General features: G+C 36.3%; 1 protein-coding gene across 1 annotated transcript in view; it reads left to right on the top strand.

Annotated features, from left to right (window-relative positions):
- The window catches only part of gnaz (guanine nucleotide binding protein (G protein), alpha z polypeptide), a 43,392-nt gene extending 28,468 nt beyond the window's left edge, over positions 1-14,924 (top strand). The window contains exon 3 of the mRNA XM_015387307.1: positions 12,137-14,924. Within this exon, the coding sequence (XP_015242793.1) occupies positions 12,137-12,481 (345 nt within the window). The 3' untranslated portion in view covers positions 12,482-14,924. The remainder of the gene's footprint in view (positions 1-12,136) is intronic.
- Positions 14,925-18,129: the final 3,205 nt, after the last annotated feature.

Below are 18,129 nucleotides of genomic sequence, written 5' to 3'. Positions count from 1 at the left end.
TTAGGGACTCATTTATAGTTCCAGTCAGAAGTTCACATAAACTCATTATGAAAAAATGATCAAAATCTATTTTCTAAAATCCATTCATACTTAAAATCACATGTTGTCTTACATGCAGTCCCACTAATATTTGGTTAAATGTTGCTTACACTGCAACTACATGTAATCATCAATAAGATTCTTGGCTTATTCTGGTTCTAGCTGACAGGTCTTGGCAGAATTTGTACAGTCTATCTAAAAGCATTATGATTTATGATGTCATGAAAGACATTTCCACATAGTCCACAAATCTTTTTCCACAGTTTTACCATATAAGCATTATCTTAGCCTGTTATAACAACTTAAATAAACCCGAAAACGTCAAGATGTGTGTTTGAGACCATTTTCCTTTTGAAGTATTCAATTATGGTATGGATTTGGCCCCCTAACAGCCGAGTTCTTACCTTCATCTATGCAAAGCACCTGGATCTCTTGTATGTAGCAAAGCAACCAAACACCAAGATGATACTAAAATATAGCTGACCGTTATAGTTAATGAGTATATCAAGTTTTACCTTGACTTCTGCAAGAATAGTTATTATCATTGTGACTGTAATGTTTTTCTCCAGAAGGGATTTGAGTTGTCTGTGTGGGCAGCTGCAAATGTCATTAGTGCATGATGATGTCCACTCAGGAGCAGATTCTGCATTACTGCTCTGCTCCTTCTTAGACCTTGATACTGTAATATGAGAGCGTCACTCTGGACAGGTTTGCAAGGGATCAAACATTTCTCGTTCTGTGTCTAACTTTAGACTTAGTCTTTCCTGAATTTGGCCACTCATACCAACAATTAGTTTTCCTTTAAAGGGGGACAGCGGGTGAAATGATTAAAACTCTGAAAGACACTGACTACAAGGACACGTTGGAACTAGTTCAGAAGTTGATAAAGCAGTGTAACATTAAGCTTCTGCATGGTCTTCCCAAAGGTGATGATCTGGGTACAACTGAAAATGTATAGTCCTGTCAGGTAACCTATCAGCTTAAATGAGCACCAGAATTTTTCCAGGCAACATATGATATGCTGAAGCAGGGATGTAAGAAGGGATGTATTTTTTATATTATATATATTTGAGACTGTATTTCTCATGTTTTATTAGAGGACAATTCCCCACCAAAAAACAAGAACTGTGAACCCATGTCTTATTTATGTAATAAATTTACATTAAATAGTTTAAATTAATCCTTAGGAGTCCATGTTTAAAGGCTTAAACAGAATTATGCAGAAACTTCTTCCCATGGTGAGTGTAAATCTCTCATGAAATCTTTTTTACCTGTATGAAACTTATTTTATTACATTTTTATTTTCTATAATGTACATAATTCAGACTGAATTCTAAATGTTCAGAACTTTTTTTATTATATTTTGAACAGAGCTAAAAGTTCCCAGTCACACATAAGTAATATGTGAAACTAAAGTCTTACGAGAAGAGAGTAGAACACACATGTTGCTGTGTCATTTCCTCTCTGTAGATCCCCTTCTGCAACACAAACAACCCCACTGTGGTCACGCTGATACGCAGGGACACAAAGAGATTGTTTTCTGTTTGGTTCTAATTTCTCCCCTGTTAGATTTTTACAGTAGTTGATACTAGATTAATAGAGTAAATATTTACATTTAAAAAATCTTTTTAGGTTCATCTTTCAACCTTTTGATAGGTGTGTACAAAGATTTAAGATTATCAGTATTCAGTACATACTCAACTTGGATGTGATGAGATGTTTATTTGAAAATAACTCAAACACAGCATGAATTCAATTCCAGTACTAGACTGTATCAGCTTTTACAAGAAAGACTATTTAAGATGCAATATGTTGCACTTTATCCACCATGCCAAAGAACCAGGTTGGATCTACGCTTTTTATGTTTTAAATCAAATTCTGACTTTATCAGGAAAATGTTAAGCTTAAAATTAAAAATGATCAGTCTGGGCAACTTTTTCCAATTTTATGCTGTATAATTAGAATGGGGCTACTCGGTGGGTAGCATTGCTGCCCTGTAGCAAGAAGGTTGTGAGTTCGATTCCCGGCCTGGGGTCTTTCTGCATGGAGTTTGCATGTTCTCCCTGTGCATGCGTGGGTTCTCTCTGGGTACTCCGGTTTTCTCCCAAAGTCCAAAAACATGACTGTTAGGTTAACTGACTTCTCTAAAGTCCCCTTAGGTGTGAGTGTGTGTGTGAATGGTTGTTTGTCCTGTTTGTCTCTGTGTTGCCCTGCGATGGGCTGGCAACCTGTCCACGGTGTGCCCCGCCTCTCGCCTTTAGACAGCTGGAGATAGGCACCAGCACCCTTCGCGACCCTGCTTGGGATAAGCGTGAGGGAAAATGGATGGATGGATAACTAGCCTGTGTAAACCATGCTTGTGACAGCTGGTTGTAGAACTCCTGTTGAATGGCTACTAATTGTTTTCATCCACACACCTGCTGATTGCTTGATGTTTTCTCTTTCTCTAACCAGTTTTTGTAAGCCTGACTAAGTCCTTCTGTGCGTTTACCCCAACAATTTCTCAAAATACTCAAGTCAGTGACTTTAGAACACAAACTATACACATTTAAAGCCCCTAAATACCTTTCTTTGCCAATTCTGATCCTGGATTTAAACTAAAACAAGTAATCTTCACCATGTAAAGACCTTTCGATTATTTGCATAGCTTCATTGTTGTTAGTTGATTTGTTTAGAAACTTAAATTGGTAATATATTTTTTTATCTCGGTTAAAATAGGTTTGTGAAAACGAAAGATTTGTACAAACCTGACAAATATAGTAATTTTTTTTCACCTAAATTAGAGTCATACCCTTGTTAGCAGCTGCTTCGCTTTCGGTTAGTAAAGTGAGCACACATTCTTACAATTCAGAAAAGCCAGCACTCAAGCAAACAACTTGTAGTTTTAATGCATAATTATTGTGCTTACAGTATAGAGTTTTATTTTATTCCAAAAAGGGACCTATCCTGAGTATACATACTGTATATAATAGCTCAGAAGGTATGACCCAGATATCAGGCAAGACAGACAGTGGATTTCTTAAAAAGTGTTTACTCAAAACAGACGGATCCACGGAACCACAGTGGCTGCAGCGGCTATGGCATCCAGGGCAGGAGCATCCATCGGAGAAAAATAGGTTAATGACTGACGGAGGATGATTATGGATGCGTGAGTCACTAACCTGGTTTGACAGTTCTTTCTGTGCCCAGTGAACGAGGATGATTCCAGCTGGTCAACTGAACAGACTCAACGGGCCCTGCCAGATAGTTCCAGATGCGGATGACTATAAGGCTGCAGAGCTGACAGGAGATCAGAGCTGAGCTGATGAAGGAAGACAGGATAATCCAAAGGGGCAGATCCAGGTTCAGTTCACAGAAGAATCCAACAAGAGTCTGAAGACAGGCAGACTAACACATCAGACAGGGGCAGGCAGGCTCAAACGTCCAAAAACAGAAATGGATCAGGATCAGACAATCAGAACACTATAGTAATGCTAAAAACCCTTGACACCAAAGGCTCATGAATAAATTTGCACAGATGGCTGGGAAACAGGCAGCTTAAATATGAAACTGGAAAAGGTGGATCTGATGAGTGATGAGGAACAGGGCAGAGCTAGACAGGCGAAGGAACTGAGGAATCAAGCCAGCCATCAGCACCGAAATCATGACAGCATAATCATCTTATTCATCATTTAGAAAGTCATGCTATAAAATCCATTCAGGATGTCAAATGTGATTCAGAACACAAGTTAGTGTTTATATCAATAGTTTCTTTTTCTTTTTTGAGTGGAAACATATCTGGGCTTTTTAATCATTATAGATACATATCACGTGAAATGCTTTTACTTTGGCTAACTATTTTAACAGTGATCGCTATCTTAACTGTTGTGGAATCTAAATGATTTCCCCTTCATAGCTTTCCCACTTTTCTTATCTGTACATTCAAGAATAGTTGTGCAAATATTAAAATGCCAACAGCAGATATTTTTTGACAACTTAAATCAATAAAACTAAGCTTGCTTTCCATTTAACAATATCACAATTCATTCCCAAAGGAGCTCAAGTATCCAGGATTTACCCTGATGTCAATGAGTTGACTCTGGAAATAGCTAGAGTGCAGCTGAAAAGTCGTCCTTGCTGAATACCAAACTGGCCTGATAATTTACGAGCTACTTGGATAAAGTACAGTGTACACTGAATGTGCCAGGCAGGAACATGAAATCAATTAGTTTTATAGGATAAAAATAAAGTCTGAAGAGAAAATGCAGTATGGTGTTAATTGAGTTCACAGAAAAAAGTGTGAGGTTGTACCTGTGAGAATTAGCAGATGGTACAGGCGCCGTGTAGCAACGGGAGTTATCTGGTGCGAGAAAAAAAAACAACAACTTTTATAATTCACACATAGGTGAATGATAAAGAGAGGAGCTTCTAAGTTAAAACATGGGCTTACAATGTCTGTTTGCTAAGAACCAAGTTGCCCAATTATTTTGTAGAGATCTGATTGATATCCAAGTGGCCATTTCCTTTTGGTGTGAGCACAAGGTCTTGCATGCATATGAATGTTTTGTGATTAAGCTGCATGATCTGTTACTAAGATAATCAGATGTATTCTGGTGAGAGAGCCGAGCATCATCCTGTGAGTAAAGAAGGTTTATTAGCTGCAGTCTAACACCTAGCTCGATTGTTTGGTAAAGGTGTTAATTGTCATCAACATTACTCATGAAAGACTGGATATAAAAGAGACATCTTATAGGTTTATCAAGTAAGTAACTTTTGTGGATACATTTGGAAGTTAGCAGAGTTACTGTTACTGACTATAAAATTCACCAGTACAACATTTTTCTGAGAAACATATTTCTAAGGAAATGACTCATAGTTTCTCTCAACCCATTGAAGAGTGAGACAGACAGACAGATAGGAAAGCATGGTACCGTAGGTTTGAAGATATGAACCAAAGATACACCCACATCCTTTCTATAATGTTTTGCAAGATAATTTAAATTAAAACACAAAATACAAAGTTGATATAGTTAGGTATAAATGAAAAGCTATTTTGAAAGTCCTGAGATGTATATTTATTAGCTGGCACTAAATTAACAAACATCTAAAAAATGTGGGTGACATGTACATGAAATACATTAGTTTAAAATTTTAAGAATAGTGTCACTTAGTCCATTTAGCTTGTTTTTGATATTTCACATAAAGTAGAATAGACAGTAAACCTTTAAACAATTATAATTAAAAGGTGTAAGCTTTGTGATTTAAAGGGGATAGTAGTTTATTTATTACAATTTATAATTTTGCAATTGATTCTGTAGCTGTTAAAAATGCTTAGGGTGGGGCCAAAGTAAGAAAAGTTTGGGAAACACTGCATTGAGGTGTCTAGAAAGGATGTTGCTGTGCATAACAAATTACAGCTATACCATTTAAGGTTGAAATGTACAAGACACTACCACGGGATAGATGCGTGCAACCTTGACCTGCATGTAACATTCTTAGCTGTGTCTTAATATTTCTTCACTCTGTTTTGATATACTTTTCCTAGATCGGGATCAAGTATTATGCATGCATCTAGGGGAAATATACCTGTATATGTTTATTTAGACTTAGACAGACTTTATTTTCATTTTGCACACACATTTTGTGAACACAATGTATACAAAAAGAAACTTTTTTTCAGTACAGCTCTCAAGTCATTCCCATTTCTAAAGTGCAGTAGTGATAAAATTTAAGAAGCAGTGATAAAATGTAAACATAAGACCGGTATATGATTTAAAGTTTTCAACATTTAGCGATTTAGGTCAGAATCTTTTTTCTTATCAAAGAGTTTTTAAAGGAAATATGCTCAGCGAAACCAGGGCAGAAAGAAAGCAAATAACAAGAGGAAAAAAACAACATAAAATAAAAATAAAATATTTTGTAAAATAATAAAGACAAAAAAGATTTATTAAAAAAGATTTATCAAAGATATAACATGTCATTTGAGATCTGAGTTGACTCATCAGTTAACTCGGAAATGATACTCTGACTAATTTCCTTTTTACTTTGAAGTTAAGTAACTCTGTGAACCCTGGGTGTTCGAAGTTATTATGAATGAACCCTGATATACGTTGAATCTGAATAAAAATAGATCATGCTGATCAAAAGCAGACTGTCCAATTATAGATGTAAAGTTCAGTTTTGATTTTTAAAAAAAAAAAGTCTTTTACCCTAAACAAGAAATTTAAGACTTTCTTCTATTTTTTAGCCATGGTTAAAAAATAACCACTGAGGACAGCGGTTTTGGTTAAAGAGCAGTAGCAAAAATAAAGGTTCAGGCTGGGGTAAGTCTCAGTAAAACAGCGTTGGGTCGGTTGTTACTTGGAGTAGATATTTTAGGTCTCTCAGAGGTCAGGACTCAAGTCCTATGACCTGAAATCACAATGGACCTAGGTCTTGATTTTGACCCTCAATCATAATGTGGCTCTCCGCTACCTTATAGGAGGAAGATCCTGGGTTGTATTGAGTTTTCATGTTCTCGTGGTACATGCATGAGAGTTCAAACTGGCTACTGTGGTTACCTCCCGCAGTTAAAAAAAAAATTATATATGTGAGTGTGTATATGTATGGTTGTGTGTCCCTGTATTGCCCTTCGATGGACTGGTCATCTGGTGAGGTTTTACCCACCTTTTGCAAAAAAAACAGTTGGAGATAGGTATCACTCCTAACTACCAACTCATTGCACACTTGTGGCTGTCTGCAAATATTTGTCAATCTGTTGTTGCAACAGGCGCTTTAAGTGCTCTGCTGTTTACCTCATTTTCTGCTGTATACTGATTTTAAATATAATTTTTTTGACCCTCAAATCCAAAAATGAAACTTGATATTATACAGATCAATTATGTATAGAGTAAATTATTCTCTACAGCTTGCAGGTAAAGAAAAATTACATAATATATATAAAATAGAAAAACTTAGCTTGTTTAATATTTTGGTCCCAGTATTTGGTTAGACCACATTTTGCGTGATTCTTTCATTGATGTGGATTGCAGACACTGTGATGTGCTGGAAGCCCCAGTTCTAACATTTAAAATTTTTATGATGATTTTTGTGTATAGTCATGAAGTCTGAACACCAGGTCGAAGCTTAACTTTGACAAACAGGTATCACAAAGCTACATCCTTTTCTACTAACGTTCACATTCATACTTTTTATATTTTAATTATACAAAGTAATCATTTTGTTGTTATTATGAGGTGATGGTACGTATTGAGTAAGTAGATTTGTATTTTTCTAGCTTGGTAACATGTTTTTTTTATTATGGTTTGCTTGCTCTATTTTTCAAAATTACATGAACATCTTACTTTGTTTTAGTTTTTTCTTTTAGCGTAAAGTAACATTCAATTTCTGACATTTTAAGTCCAGTTCAAAAAGTCAATTCTAAATTACCTGTCATAAGTACAAATTAATTTGTACAATTAGAGTAAATGATTAAAAAAATGTTTAAAACAAATGTATGATTGCTTTGTAAATATCTATGTATTTGATTAAATAGCTTGTTGAGAATTAAAATCTAAAGTTTAAATAACCCTTTGAATATGGTGTGACAGTGAAACATTTTCGATGGAAAAACCCTTTTGTCATTTCACATCATTGCCTTTTGTTGTCCAGTGATCATTTTTAATGACCCCATTCTTCATATCTGGAGACATAGAGACGCATAGAGACACCAAAAGAAAACAGCGTCCATCGCTCTTAAAACAAAACCAGTTTAGTTCAAATGCACAAAGTCACACAAGAAAGAAAACGCTCCATAATAATTATAGTACATTTGCCCATCAGCTCATTCCCTGATGCATTTTCCCTGTCCCATCCCTGTCTTTATAATGAATCGGATGTCATGGTTACTGTTGCTAAGAAACAGGCCAGTCAAATGCTCCTAATCCTAGCGCTGTTGACGGTGAGCTGCGACGAGTAAAGGGAAAAAAGTGGATAAGAACTGCATGTGCATGCATCTGTGAAAGTGTTTAATGGGTGTGTTGTGATGAATGTGCAGCAGAGGTTTACATGCAACAGTTGAGTCTGCAAAACCGCATTAGAGGGCGTGTCTGGGTTATGAAAATAAAGCAGCAAATGTTTGTGTTTAGTTCTTATTTCTGTTTAGCACATATCACCTCTGACTGCAGCATCATTTTGGAAAAATTCTCTTTATTCTTCTCAAATAAGAAAAAGATATTTAAGTGTTTTTATATATTTATTTATTTTCTAGGTCAAACTAATGTGTTTTTTTCAGTCCTGACTAAATAAAATGAAGCCATCTTCACACATACCTACTTTAGAGAATACAATCATGTTTTGTAACATAATTAAATGACATTGACCAGCGTAAATCTTTTTAAATAGGCACATGAATGAGTCTACAAAATAAAGAAGTTTTTTTTTTTCAGTTATTCAAAAGCTTAAAATATTGATAAAGGTTTATCTTATATGAATCAGCTAAAACCGCTTTGCAGGTTACATATCACTTGTTTCTCCCAGAAAGGCTATCTCATTTTGTCTGTCATCCTCCATAATCTTTTATTGGTTTACATTTGTCCTTTAGAGGATAGGTCATAACCGTCTTCTTATGCAATACCAAATCAAGATAAGGGCCATGCATAGCTCACATTATTATTCTTTCTAAGTCTGAGTAAAACCATAAATGTGCAAATGTCAAACAAAAAAGATTAGATTTAATGAATAGTTTCTGAAGAATACTTCTGATTTCAGGACGCGGGTATATTCAGCTTTACAGTAGATAACGCCATGTGGCAGCTGGATGTTAAAGCATTACTAATCTAAAAAAAGGCTGGACAAAGATGGTGAGTCCTAAATAATGTACCAGTAGCTGTCATCTACAATGAGTTTTCTGCTCAGTACAAAGAGGCTTTATCTCCTGAGGTAGTAGCATTTTAGAATGAACTTCCACGAAACACGCAGGTATGGCGAAACATTATATGTATGCATGAAATCTAAGCAATGTGATGAAATGTCTTATTAATACTTAGGCTTGATTAAAGCTTTTCATTCTCTTGAGTCCAATGCAGGAGGTTTGCATGTGTGTTTGCACGAGCAAACCTTCAAATCAGTTGGAGTTTAACGCAAAGAAAGGAGCAGCTGCATGTGTTACAACTCCTGTTCCCCCAGTCAAACCTTAACTTACTCTCCCCATTAAGAAATCTTTCTTCACAAGTGTGAAGTGGCCAGCTAAAGAGACGAGAGCCTCCCTGGGCTCAGCTGGCTGTCTCCTGCTATACTCTCACAGCAGTTGCAGTCATGTTTTGACACCCAGGAAAAAGGAAGAGCGAGGTCAAACAGCCCAACAGCATTTTGTGTTGTATACAATGTTTAGGGCCTAGAGTAACCCCTCGGGATTACACACTGATGCGGTTTGTCTTCTAGCCTGATTGGATAACCTTTTGTGAGAGAAAAATAGAGGAAGGAAGAAGTTTTGACGTTTCAATGTCGAAAATGCAGAGCAGCTTTTGCACAAACACTATTTTGCAGAACTTTGCCCAGAATACATCTAAAAAAAAAGCAATGTTAGAGCAGCTACTGAAAATAAGTCATGCTTTACAAAAGTGCAACTTTTTGCATTATTATTTTTGCTGTTGTTGCTGATAGGAGGTTCACAAGGAGTACTTTCACACCTGGAAAGGTAGTGAGCTATTCATCTGGTGCTCTTTAGACAGGAACCAAAAAAACTATACACAAAAGAACAGAGATGGACTACAAAGACAGACAATGAAGATTTAAAGTTTCATATGACAAAGTTCATTAATAAATCATGAATTAATAAGCAAAGGAGACATCGCTTCCTTCTTTAGATTTGCTGGATTGTAAATTTGAATACCAGTTTTAACAAACAAACGGGGTTCACTTAAGATTAAGAGTCTGTTTTTTGCACCTGGGTGGGAAAAAAGTTGCCGAGGTATCTTAGAAATGTCCATAGGTTTCAATTCCTTCTGTTTTCTCATAACTGCAGCTTGTTCCACCAGTACAAGATATACCTCATAAACCATTGAATAATCACCATCTCTTTTTCTTTTTTTTTTGTTTTAAGAAGTACAGATCTTGTGATTTGCTTAGAGCGCTTTGCTTCTGTAACCTTTCCAACAGCAGCTCTCGCTCTGACATCTTCCCAGTCACAAGCTTCTGGCTAGTAGCCACATGCCGGCAGCTGGCATGAACAGATCAACTTTCTATTCATCTACTTTCTCTTATACATTATATCACATGAGTGAGGGTATGCTGAGGCCAAAGGGGGTACACAAATATGAACTCCCGTTTACAGGGTTAAAATACTCTAAGTTAGATTTGGAAATTTTATTATCATGTGTGATATTTTGATGAATACACTGGAATCAAATGAGAGACACGTGGTCATGTATCAATGACCAACACCCATTCATCAGCCGTCAGTCCATCCATGATATTCCTACTGAGTAACTAATGGTAATCTATAGCTCTCTTTTAGGGTGCTTTAGAAAATCAGAGAAAATGGGGGAACTGGACCATCCAATGACATAAACCATTTTGATTTATGTACGTTTAAGTTTACATACCAGTGAATCCACCAAAGACAAGGTTATTCTTGGCTGTTTATATGTAGGTCATTTCCTTTCCTTTCCAGAGATAAATAAAGATCAGATTCAGATAAGTTTCTTTAGAAAGAACTAAATATTTACTGTGCTGTTCTGATTTTTGCACCCTGGCCACTATAGTAATGTTCTCATTTTTTCTGTTATTGTTTTTTTCGGTGGCCGATAGGCAAAAACACAAGGAAAATACATAAACTCGATGGGAATACAAAATGTACAATGAACATAGAAATGATGCTAGTGAATTTAAAAATCATACCAAATAGTGTTATTAAATCCTGCTTGAATGCTTTATGTAACTGTGGTCGGTAATTTTTCTGGTAACATTCAGGAATCAGCCATTAGGACTGGGAAGCCTTCATCATTTGTTTAAAACATCATAAATAAACGGTCTTGGTTATTGGGGATCTGTCTCCAAGTATAGTGAAAAAAAAGCTTTGTGATTTGTGCAGTTAAAAAACACATTCAACACATTCTCTCCTGGCATCGTGATCCTCCACAAAAATGTCGAATACCACAGAGGGAGGATCTAATATTACTGAGGTTTTGTAGTGACACAATGATGCGGCATCTAACTGGGTCTCAGCCTATAAAAAAGAAAAAGAGAAAATAAAACAAAACAACAGAACAAAAACTACTACTTTAAAGTATTTAGATTTTTTAAATTTTGCATCCCTCCACATACTGGAACAGCAACAGACTTTACAGCTATATGTGTATTTGACCAATCTGGGCCATTTTTCAGTTCAAACAAACACATAAAGAAATGTGACATTCTATCTTATTAGCAAAACATAGCATAAACAATAACCAATCACAGTCTCTCAATGACATTTATTTACAAAAGTGTATGTGGATTGATTTTCAGTTTTCTCCTCTCAACGACATTTTTAGTTTTCCAAAATAGTTTATTGTTGCAACAATAAGCTGCAGTTAGTTGAATTTGGGTAAAACACATTTTTAAGCTTAAGATAACAAACAATATTGCCAGTTCTTATGATAATGTGCAAATTAACTTAGATGTTCATAAACAGATGCATGCAGGCCAAGAAAGTGAGCATTACTCTTTTTATATACCGTTCACACATTTTCACTCAGGTTATCTTATCCATCAGTTGTAAAAATAGTAAATAACACGTCCTCTTTAGCCATTTATTTCACAATACCGGACATGTAGAGAGGGGTTAAAGATATAATTGCCTGTTTCATAGAAGAGAATGAGGGTTCAAACCGAGGCCTTGGTCTATCTGAGTTTTAAATCTCTGTTGACACAACAGATGATTTGTACGTTTGGTTGGCCAAGCGAACGTCTCTGACGTGCGAGGCTGTTTTCTTTTTGTTTTCAGCACCTAGTTGAAAGCTTTTGTCTCTGATTTTTTTTTAACCTGAATGTCAAATCACGCTGAAGATGATAAAGTATCTTTGTTGAAACAGAAACTTGCATTTGTTATCAAAACAGTTCCCTTTTCTTAATGTTATCTGTTTCCATGCCCCCACAGAGCCGCATGGCCGAGAGCTTGCGTCTGTTTGACTCCATCTGCAACAACAACTGGTTCACCAACACGTCACTCATCCTCTTCCTTAACAAGAAGGACTTGCTGGCTGAGAAGATAAAACGCATTCCCTTGACAGTGTGCTTCCCAGACTACAAAGGGCAGAACACCTATGAGGAGGCAGCCGTCTATGTGCAGCGGCAGTTCGAGGATCTGAACCGCAACAAAGAGACCAAGGAGATCTACTCGCACTTCACCTGTGCCACCGATACCAGCAACATCCAATTTGTGTTTGATGCTGTCACGGACGTGATCATCCAGAACAATCTTAAGTATATTGGGCTATGCTAGGACCTGTCACTAGGTGGGAGGCGGGGTTGGGTGGGTTTGGCCGGCAGGTGAAATGCAGGCAGCTCAGCGCCCAAAAGAGCGCACTATATTAGTATGTCTACTTTCAGGAAGGGCAGCAGAGAACTGAAGATAAAAACCTGTATTAAGAAAGTCGGTTTGGACTATACAGTAGATTCAAAAGAGCTGCCAGGCCATGGGCAGGGTGGGAGTTTTTACCCTATGTGTTTGCACTGAATATAAGTATGCAGAGACACCACACATAAACACACACACACACACGTACATCTTTATGGTTTGTTCACACAAAAGGTATTTGGGTCAACTCTCTTTTGACAGAGCGACACTGGAAACTTCAAGATGACTACCCTTGTCAAACCTAAGAGTGAGATCCTCCACTTAACTGGCTGTTTTTCCCCCCCTTTCTTTATTTGCCTGAGTCAATTGATGCTGCTTTGAGATAAAAAAAAATCTTGACAAATCGATGCTGTTTGTTTAGGGGTGGGAGGATGGGTCTTCACCTATTTGTTAGGAAACAGCAAGCGCACCTAATTAGGTGCAAAGTAAGCCTCTGCTTCTGAGGGGGGAAAAAGTCTGTAGATATGATGTCAAAAGGGTTGCTGCCAAAAAAAAGGAAACTGCCACAACCTGAAAATTTTAATTCTAACTTTTTCAGCACAGCAGTGCCTTGTAAACACATAGCCCCCCTGAAAACTTCAGTCTTTTGTTACGCTACAAACACAAAGTTTAATTGGTCATTAGGTTTTATGTAATGGATCAGCACAAAGTAGTGCATTATTGAAGAGTGGAATAAAAATAAGAAATAGTTTTCCATTTAATTAAAACAATATTTGTTGTGCATTTATGTTTATCCCCCTTTTATTTTATGCCTCCTTTAATAAGTATATAATAGTATATATGTATATATACCACAATAGTATATATACATAAAGTTTATGATAAAATTAAATGTACTCCAGCATCAAAACCGACATGTACTTTGATGATTTGAAAACATTTGAGGTTCCACTGAAGTCTAACAACTTTTTAAGGCTTACCCAGACATGACAAAAGAGAAACATTAATAACAGTATAACCAGCAGCTTAAAGAACATTAGGGAACAGCACCTTGAAGACCAAGGAACAAATTTGACTGGTCAAAGGTAATCCTGTGGGGATGTTTAAATAGTAGATAGAGACCAAATTTCCACAACTTTACACTTCTTATGGTGTTAAGCTGTCTCCTCCTTAAAATGCAAAATGTTGGAACAGCTGCAAAGTTACCAAAACCACAGCACATAGTGGATTTTGCAGAAATCTTTTTTTAAAACTGAAACAGAAAATTAATAAAATACAGAGCCATACTGAAAGCACACTTGTTAGAGGGTGCAAAACATCTGGAGGACTACAGATAGAGGCCCGAGGCCCAGTCAAAGTCCAGAGCTAAATCTTATTAAGAATCTGTAGCACAGGCTGAAATTTAAAAGATAGACACTCAGCCTGCAACAAGGGTTAGCGTTAGGAATTTTGCATTATGGAGTTGGTAAGATATTGAATCTCTGATATTAGCTTGAAGTGACAAAAGACCAAATACTAATAATAATTTAGCATTAGGTTAAAAGGACTTCTGAAGGCAGTTGATTGCCTAATTTTATTTTATGTTGTCAGAATAAGGGGATAAATATAAATTCAATCCAGATCTTTCAGATTTTTGTCCATTTAATGTCTTGGGGAAATTTGCTTCCAAATGATGCACTAGTTTGTTCTGGCTTATCAAATGAACTTACTGTAAGTGAAATAAAACATTGAAATTCAGGTGGTAAAATTCCATTTGCAGGGCACTGTATTACTGATCTTTCCTCTGGTTGACCCTCCAATGTTGTTCTTTTGTTCTCCTCATTTTTCTTTAATCGTTTTGTGCTTTTAAAAGAAATAAAAAAAAAAACTCTCTCAGACCTGCTCTTAATAGCAGGCCTCTGATTAAAAATACCTAAGGTATGTTACACTCAGATGAGAGTAAAAGTATTTATAACCGTTCCAAGAGTCCAGTGAGCGACAACAAAAAACCGTGCCAACATCAGTTTGTAAATAAAACCAGATCCCATGCATTTTTTTTCCATTTTTGTTTTTATGGAAAATACATTAAAACATGCATGATTTTGTTACTTTGGGATATTAATATATATTTTCTTTGGGATTATGTTTTTCTTTTCTCCAGTTTAAATAATATATTCCCAAAAAATATATATAAAAGTCAAACACTGTGTACGATTGTACAGTTCTCAGAGAGAAATCTATTGAAAAAGAATTTTATGAATATAAAAACACTGAGAAAAAATGTTATGTTGACAAAGAAGATTACAATGATGGAATGACAACAAAACTATTTCTTTAATGTCATTGTGTGAGGAAAAAGTGGATCAAAGAACAAGAATTTACAAGAAAACATCATTAAGCAAATATTGAAAGTTCAATCTTCCTTTCGTTATCTAAGTGGAAATTGTCAGTCGCTATGATGTGTAAATATACTGTAAGGTACACTCTTTGTTCAAAGAAATGAAAATAAAGGTTGAGTTGGGATACTGTTAGTGACATAAAGAGACAGAAGCGGAAGAACCCTCTCTGCTCTTCCCTCTGTCTTTACAGCTCAGAGAACAACTCAGCCAAGGGCTTTACAGGATGTCCACTTCAACAAAATATATAAAAACAAAACAAAAAACAGTGAGATACAAATATAAAAAGGACGATAACTGAATAAAACAATTTATGCAAATTTTGATGGTGTAGTGAATGTGTTTTTTGGGTGAGTTTTTGTCAAAATGTCTTGTTTTACATTGAATATGCATCAAAATAATTCCCAGAATGGTCGTATCTAAAAAAAAAAAAAAAGGGGTGGGGGTCCATTGTGTACAATGTAGCCACTGAAGCAAAAAGAAACTTTGGCCATGAAGTATGCAATTAAATTAGTTCTCAATTAACTTGGCCTCTGTGTGGTGGGATGACAGGATTCCTCTCTAATTAGTGTATAAACTCGCACTGACCCAACAGGTCTGCCAGTTCACCAACAAGTTTTTTTTCTAAGAACTAAACCTCACAAGACACAAATTTCGGTTTGTTTGGAGCACTTTTGAAGCTCCCTATCAAAAGTAAAAAAAAAAAAAAAAACACTAAATATGCAGTGCTCCACACTTGTTTTTTGAGTAAAAAAATACAGACCCTTATTTGGAATACATTCATTGAGTGGAGAAAAAACAATAACAAAAACAACAAATAAATGTACTTATCTTTAACATTACTGATAACTCTTTCCTTTTTTTTCAGTTAGTGAAGTTATAACAAGAAAATTGAATTGTATTTTAACAGACAGAACAAGACAAAGCAGAGCATTATCATCAATCTAAAGTAAAACTGCATGACAGAAATCATCTAACGAGTAAATAGAGTCTTCCTGTAAGTAATTTAATCTTGGTATAGAAACATCTGTTCTGTTAAGACCTCAGAGCTTTGTTACAGCACAAGGAACAAGAAGACAGATCAGGAATAAGGTTGTGAAGAACTTTTTTTGAACATCTAATGGTGTACCATACATCTAAAACTTGATGGACCGCTAGAAAGATCTATAGAGATATACAGCTGAAGTCTGATAATCTGTTTACAGGATACATTTTAGATATACACTCATAAGGTAGACTACAACCTTTAGAGAAGAGTAGCAATTATGAAGCAATTGTTGGAAAAGAGAGTTTTAAGGCCTGTTTGCAGTTTCCTAGGAACCACACACAGCAGATATTTGGGAAAGGGTGCTCTGGTTGGAACAGATTAAAATGAGCCTTCTGACATATGACTAAAAACTGTGGGACTGATACTCAAAAGATTTGTGCATCTTAAAAAAGGGGCAAACTTGTTTTTATGCACAGCCTATCTTCAAAAAAGGTGTAAATAGTTTTTCATTTGCAATTCAGCAGACAGCATGAGTGTTTGCTTTCATCAAAATGTCGATCATATTATGATGACCAAACTGCGCAAATCATTGGGTGGAGGATATGCAAATGTAAATATTTACAACCTGCCAAGTACTTTTCCACATCTGCATTTCTTTAAGTGAGATGCAAACTGACATGCAAAGAAAGAAAGGTATTCAGTGCACATATGAATGTATTTGGACTGTTAAAAAAATAACACTAGCAGAATAATAATAATAAAGAAATCATCCCTACATGGACCTACGTGAAAACATGATTTTCCCCTTAAAACATAACCATGAGTTCACTTTCTTCAACCACACTAAGGCCTGAATATTGCCACACCTGTTATCAATCAAGAACTTACCTACATAAGACCTTCTTGACAGAGCGAAGTACACTTTAAGATTCTCAAAAGCTAGACATTATGGCAAGTTAAAAAAATTCAGAACCAAACAAAAAAGACATTGAGGTTCATCAGTTTTGAATGGGTTAGAAAACTATTTCTAAAGCTTCAGGACTCCAGTGAACCACAATGAAAGGCATTACACACAACCGCGTGCGACTGTGAGTTTCAAGATGTATACCACTTCTGAGCAAAAGGAACAAGAACACTTGTCTCAATTTTCCCTGATCCCCAAGTCTTTCTAGTAGTTAGTCTGTGGACAAAAGTTAAACTTTGGGGATCGTGTTAATGCCAGTACTTCTGATGTAAACGTAACACTACATTTTGTGAAAAGAATGTCAGACCAACAGTAGAAAATGATGGTGGCATGGTTAACGTCTATTTCTGTTTTGCTGCTTTAGAACCTGGAAATCTCGCTGTGATAAATGAAAGCTTAAATACTGTTGTCCACCAAAAAATCCTGAAAGAGAATGTTTGGCCATCTTTTCATGACTTCAAGCTGAAATTAACCTGAATTCTGTTGTAGGACAATGAATGAAAACACACTAGTAAGTCCACTCCTGAATGCCAGAAGAAAAACAACAACAAAAAAGACCTTGAAGTGCACTTGTCTAATATTTCTTTCTCACCGACCTAAAAATCTGTTGGGAATAGCTCACTGAAGCATGTCTAACTGGGTCAAATGACTTGGCAAGCTCATGATAAAATCACCTCGGTTCTGACCGGCATGCTGTGGGAACACCAGATCCACAAAATTATTTGATACCATTGAATGCAACCTTCAGACGTCAGCCCTCTGTGCCAGTCAAGTCGGATTTAACAGACCGAAACAACTCTGTTTATATTCGATTAACATGGAGCAGCACTGGTGAAAGGGATTCGGAGGGACAAAAGAACAAAACCATAAAGAACACTTACTAACCCTGGCTTTCTTACATGTTGATCTCCATTGTTTACTTTCCTGAATTCTGTAGCACTGGTGACAGCATCAAAGCTAACCCTACATGATGACATCAACAGACATGCAGCAACGGAGGCACAGAGGCCACGCAGCTTGCCATTGAGGGAAAGTTTAGACCCAGCTTTTATTGCCAATGGTAGGGTAGCCGAATGCCGATTGTCGCTATTTTCAGTGGGAAAGAGGCTTAAGGCTCAGTTCGAATACCTTAAATCCCTAACAAAACCTAAGCCAAACAAGTGTGTCAGCAGTCTCTGACCAATAAGATGCTGTGGTATGACCTCAGATGGCAAGTCATTCTTGGGACCTTCAAATGTGGCTGAAT

The sequence above is a fragment of the Cyprinodon variegatus genome, unplaced genomic scaffold, assembly GCF_000732505.1.
Source record: "Cyprinodon variegatus isolate N-32 unplaced genomic scaffold, C_variegatus-1.0 Scaffold390, whole genome shotgun sequence".
Lineage (NCBI taxonomy): Eukaryota > Metazoa > Chordata > Actinopteri > Cyprinodontiformes > Cyprinodontidae > Cyprinodon > Cyprinodon variegatus.
This window is presented reverse-complemented; position numbering and strand designations above follow the sequence as displayed.